This window comes from Myotis brandtii, unplaced genomic scaffold (genome assembly GCF_000412655.1).
Source record: "Myotis brandtii unplaced genomic scaffold, ASM41265v1 scaffold1170, whole genome shotgun sequence".
Taxonomy (NCBI): domain Eukaryota; kingdom Metazoa; phylum Chordata; class Mammalia; order Chiroptera; family Vespertilionidae; genus Myotis; species Myotis brandtii.
This window is the reverse complement of record NW_005354050.1, coordinates 8,925-14,502: the sequence shown is the minus strand read 5'-3', so window position 1 is coordinate 14,502 and position 5,578 is coordinate 8,925. Positions and strand designations below refer to the sequence as shown.

At 54.6% G+C, this 5,578-nt stretch overlaps 1 protein-coding gene across 1 annotated transcript in view; it reads right to left on the bottom strand.

Moving 5' to 3' along the window:
• EPX (eosinophil peroxidase) overlaps positions 1–5,111 on the bottom strand; it is a 12,316-nt gene extending 7,205 nt beyond the window's left edge. Inside the window, exons 1-7 of the mRNA XM_014529803.1 lie at positions 4,937–5,111; positions 4,737–4,830; positions 4,319–4,494; positions 4,015–4,132; positions 3,766–3,895; positions 2,376–2,582; positions 492–810 (exon numbers count right to left, since the gene is read on the bottom strand). Coding sequence (XP_014385289.1) covers positions 492–810; positions 2,376–2,582; positions 3,766–3,895; positions 4,015–4,132; positions 4,319–4,494; positions 4,737–4,830; positions 4,937–5,063 — 1,171 coding nt within the window. The 5' untranslated portion in view covers positions 5,064–5,111. The remainder of the gene's footprint in view (positions 1–491; positions 811–2,375; positions 2,583–3,765; positions 3,896–4,014; positions 4,133–4,318; positions 4,495–4,736; positions 4,831–4,936) is intronic.
• Between the last annotated feature and the right edge of the window lie 467 nt (positions 5,112–5,578).

The following is a 5,578-nucleotide window of genomic DNA, read 5'->3' as shown; positions in this document are numbered from 1 at the left end:
GATTGAAACTTCGTGGCCCATGCACAGAAGTAAGTATTTTGTGGAAGAGCCACACTTAAGGGGCCAAAGAGCTGCATGTGGCTCGCGAGCCGCAGTTTGCCGACCACTGACCTAAGGGAATTTAACCCAGAGAAGATTAAAAAAAAAAAGTAGGTGGAAATAAAGCTTCTTTCAAGTAAAGAGGCTATTAGTGAGTGAAAGATAGACGGCTCCTTCTCTGCGGTTCCAGAAACATGAAGAGCACTAGGTGGATGTTGGATCAGAATGGGAGGAGCTTTCTAAAAGTCGGCACTGCGGGAGAGAAACAGGCATTTGCAAAGGGACTCCCAACAACCTCCGGGTCCTGCGACAGCTACACCTGGATCTGTCCTAGGCTGTGCCTAACGTTGAAGTCTGAAGACGTGTACCCCCACCGCCTCCCACCATGGCCTCCAAACCCAGAACCCCCGGGCGGCTGTATCCCAGGAAGACACCACCTTCCCCAGCCTGACCTCCCAGGAAGCAGGGGATGCGCGCCGGGCGGTTGGTGAGGACGCAGGGGTCATCGTGCAGGTTGTCGAAGGGCAGCAGGTCCCGGCCGTTGTCTCTGAAGCGCTGGTTGACGGCCAGCAGCCCGTGGTAGTTGGTCCGGTTGCGAAGGCGCAGGGCGAGGGTGACCTCGCTGCCGTACACCATGCTGGCGTCCACGAAGGAGGTGAGTGCATTGATCTGGTTTCGAACGATGTTCTTGTTTTGGGGGCATGAGACGGCCGAGCGGAAGAAGGGGATGCAGTCTTGCTGGTTCTTGATTCGGGGGTCATTGGCCGGAATCTGAGGTGCAAGAGGAGACAGTGACACTGGGGCCCCTTAAGAGCAAGCGTATCCTTCTTGGTCCTCCCACACTTGCTTCAAAACCTTGCTTCAAAGTCTCCTCCTTCAGGAAGCCCTCCTTGACTCATCCAGACTCACACTGCTCACCAGGTCAGTTTGAAGGTCCTTAGGACTTTGTATCACAGATTCATGAAAGGTTAGAAATGGAAGAAACCTTCGATCCTCATTTTCCCGGTGGGGAAACTGAGGCTTGGAGATGGGAAGTGACCACTAGTTAGCAGGAGAGGAAATATTGAAACCTAGTTCTCTTGACAGGCCTGGGCTCCTTTCATTCCATTCAATTCAACAGATATTTCCTAAGCCCCTTTCTGTGCCGGGTGCTCTGGAGATATGAAGATCAGCAAAACCCAGTACAGGTTGCAGGAAGCTGGCAATTCAGTTGAAAACAGACACATACTAGTATATAGAGAAAGTAACTCTAAATTGTGTGCCCTTTGCTATGCTTGATCCAAAAGCCAAAAGTGACAGGTGAAATAGGAAGATTCAGGAAGGCTTCCCAGAGGAGGTGCCCCTGACCCAGAGCTTGAAGAATGGGCAAAGTTGCACCAGGGAGGAGCCAGCCAGGGGCCCTCACAGGTCAGGCCCCATGGAGATCCCCTTACCTGTGAGGGTGAGTGCAGGGGTGAGGGTGTGTGTGGAGGAGTGTGTGCACCTGCGCCGGCCCCCTCCCCCCATCCTCCACCCAGCAGAGGCTCTGCTCCCTGGAATGCACCTATTTTTCCCTGGTGTCCACACCACCCTTGCCTCTCAGCCTGAAGGATAGCTCCCTGCTCACAGCCCATCCCCGGAAGGAGAGAAGGTGAGAGCTCCTCTCAGCCTGAAGGATAGCTCCCTGCTCACAGCCCACCCCTGGAAGGAGAGGTGAGAGCTAAGAGACTCTAAAGTAGTGGTTCTCAATCTTCCTAATGCCGCGACCCTTTAATACAGTTCCTCATGTTGTGGTGACCCCCAACCATAAAATTATTTTCGTTGCTACTTCATAACTGTAATTTTGCTACTTTATGAATCATATTGTAAATATCTGATATAAGATACAGGATGTATTTTCATTGTTACAAATTGGACATAATTAAAGCATAGTGATGAATCACAGAAACAATATGTAATTATATATGTGTTTTCCAGTGGTCTTAGGCGACCCCTGTGAAAGGGTCGTTCGACCCCCAAAGGGGTCGCGACCCACAGGTTGAGAACCGCTGCTCTAAAGGCTTCCAAAAACAGCAGCCTAGGCTTCCACCGTCGGGATCAAACCTACGGGTCAAAGCCAGTCTGTCGATTGCTTCCCCTTCCCTGAAGCCTGCACGGAACCTCCTGGCAGATTGCCCACCCCCACCCCCACCCCTCCAACCGCTAAGAACTGGAGTCCATAGCGGCTGTGCTTCCTGTCTGTCTGATCCTCCAGCGTCACGGACAGCTCCTTAGGGATGGTGCTAAGTCTTCCAGATCCCACCCCCAGCTCTAGGCCCTGCATGGAAGCCAGGGGCCTGGGAGTTGGCTGCGGGTACCTTGATGGGGAAGCAGGGAGGCAGCTGGGCACAGGTCCTCTCGCAGTCAACGCCTGCGGTGAAGCCCACTCTGGCTGGGGTCTCGGGGGAGAAGTCCAAGTCGTGGTCGATGAACTGGCCCCACTGCATGAACATGAGGGCCCGGCCCTGGTCGGAGGTCACCCTCTCTTGGGGGAAGCGCACGATCTGGTTAGAGACTGCCCGGACCTGGTGGGGAAAGAGGGCAGCGTTGGGGGGTGGGGGGCTCTGGACCCCGAAACCCAGCCTCAGGGGGCAGCAGGTTGCCTCTGCCAGAGTTAACACAGTGTCTCCTCCTCTCCTGCCCTCCCCTCCCCTTTCCTGCGTTGTCCCACCTCCCCTGGCTGTCAATCCCAGAAGGATGGGCTCTGGCCTGGCTCCTGAGGGTTCCAGGAGGAAAGAGAAGGGGAGAGGCCAGGTTGACTGGCTCAGACTCCACCAGCACTTCCAGAGAGGTTATTACATAAGACTGATAGATCAATTTATAAACTGATGGAAAACTGGATGATAGAAATGATTGATAGGTGCATGGATTGGCTGTTAGGTAATGGATAATGTAGAGAGAATGGATAGATCAATAGAAGAAAAATTAATAAACAGATGTTGATAGATTGTTATATTGACATATGAATAGAAATGGATAAATTGATAAGTATGAAATAGTACAGATCAATAGATATAGCTAGATTAAGATGTATGTCTCTTTATACAGAGGTGGGCAAAAGTAGGTTTATAATTGTAATACAAATCAGTAATACAATAATTAATAAATAATACAAGAATAAATTCTGTTTAAATTCATACTCAACTGTAAACCTACTTTTGCTCACCCCTGTATTTAGCAAGATACTTTGACACTAATTCTTTGAGAGAAAAAAATACTATAATGGCTAGTATTAATAAATTATATCATATATGGGTATTTCTTTAATACTAGAGGTCTGGTGCACGAAATTCGTGCACAGGTAGAGTCCCTAGGGCTGGCCAGCAATCAGGGCCAATTGGGGCCTTCTGGCTGCTGGCTGGGGCCTTCCTTCGTTCCACGCCGCCCCCTGGTGATCAATGCACATCATAGCAAGCAAACAAACTCCCAATCTCCCAGTTGAATTCCCAAGGGGACAATTTGCATATTAGCCTTTTATATATATAGATTCATGCCAGCAACATGAGGCAGGTTTTACTGCCGTTTTACAGATGAGGAAACCAAGACTCAACACTATTACCTGCCCAAAGTCACCCAGCCCGCCAGAGGGAGAGCCTGGGTTCCAGTCCGTCTGGCTGACTCTGGGCTGTGCTTTTACCCCTCCCCCACCCCCTTGCCCCCAAGTTTAGCAGAGATCAAGCATCCTCCAGGTCCTCAGTCCCTACTCACAAGAGGGAGGAGGAAGCCATTGCGCCTCTTGCCAGGGGTCCAGCCGAAGGGGAGCGACAGCCCATCCTCATACTCGGCCGGCAGCCAGCGAGCCAGGGCAGTGTTGGAGGCCCCCAGCCAGGGTCTCCTCCTGCAGCAGTGGGAGCATTCGGGTCAGCAGGGTTCCGGTGTGAAGACCATTCAGCGTATAGGGAGGGGTGGTGAGGGAAGGGAGGCTCCCCCGGGGCAGGTGCAGCCCCTCGCTCCCACCTGTTATTACATCTCCCCGTGATGGTTCGGTACTTGTCACTGCACTTCTCTTCCTGCTTCTGGGCAGTACAGCCACTGGCCTTGGACAGCAGCCACAGCTGGGATTCCGTCAGCAAACCTGGGGGTGGGGCAGGCAGACAGGATCCTGGATCCAGGCTCCTGGCTCCTTCCTGGGCTGGTCTATTCTGTACCTCCCTCCCATCCCTTTACTCTCTCCCCTGCCAACACCCCAAAGCTGTGCACCCCTCCCCCTCCTGCCTTCCTTCCACTCCCAGCCCTGGGGGCTCAGTGGGGAGCATGGTACCAGTGACATTGAAGGAGCTGGACCCCTGGCGTTGTAACTTCTCCTCCAGCAGCCCCAAGGCCACGTGCATATAATCTGCAGCCTGAGTGATTGTCCTGGTGGCCGCTACCGGCTGTTTGAAGTAGAACAGGAGGTCCGTGGGGCGGGCAGAGCCGCTGAGAAGGCGCTGCTTCATGCTGCCCAGAAGAGGAGGAGGGGGAGCTGATTTAAGGCTGCACAGCCACCCAGCAGAGCCCCATCCCGGGCGGTGGGCAGTCGGGACAGTGTGAACAGATGGAGGGAAGGGAGGATCTCTACCAACATGGCACTGCCCCCGTGGTGCCCAGGGGCAGGGTGATGGGTGAGATGACCGTGGTTGGAGCCCACCCTCCCTCAGTGACCCCTCCCAGGCCCACACAGACCCCAGACCCAGACCCACCTCCTCTGAGTCTGATTGTAGGCGGCATCCACCAGGAATTTGGCCTCTGTGATGCAGCTCTGAAGGACCGAGGTCTCCACGGCCCCGGGGGGAGCTGCTCAGAGGGAAGGGGACTCAGGGTCCATGGGAGCCACAGCCCCCCAGACCCAAGCAATTCCCCCTCCATTGCCCTTCCCCAGGGCTGTCCAAGGGGCTATTACCTGGGGTGGTGCCCTCACAAGGCTGGGCCAGGACGAGTGTGAGGACGAGCCCTGCCAGGGCCAGGAGCAGCTTCCTCTCCACAGTGAGACCCTGAGCCACACGAGTAACACCCACGTCGTCGCACATTCTAGCGGGTCTCCTGCTCCCTTCTCACCCGGGGGCCCCACGCTGACCTCTCCCCTCCTGCTCTTCTTCGGAAGTGGCTGGGAAGGGACTTTTATATCCAGCCCTAGGGTGGGGCAGGGGAGCTCTGGGCCCCAGAAGCCCAGCCTCTTGAGGTGGAGCTCTAGAATTTCCCTCTTGATTTTTTGGGGGTGGGGAGGGGGGTTGTGGGACTGAAATCCCCACCCCACCCTGCCACTCAACCAGCCTAGGGGCCTCCTTCCCCCCGTCCACTCACCGAGTCCCACCCTCTCTGCTACCGAGTTCACTGACCCTGTACATGTCTCTCAGGGAATGTTTGCTGGATGCCCGAGGAACAGCCTGCCTCGCCAGAGCCCTGGGCTTGGCCCTGCCACTCACTAGTTGTACGGTCACTACCTACACTCAGTTTCCACATCCTGAACATGGGACTCGGGCCAGATGACTGGAAACGCTCCTCTCCTGGCCCAACAGGGCAGAAACTGGGGCTGCCTTACTCT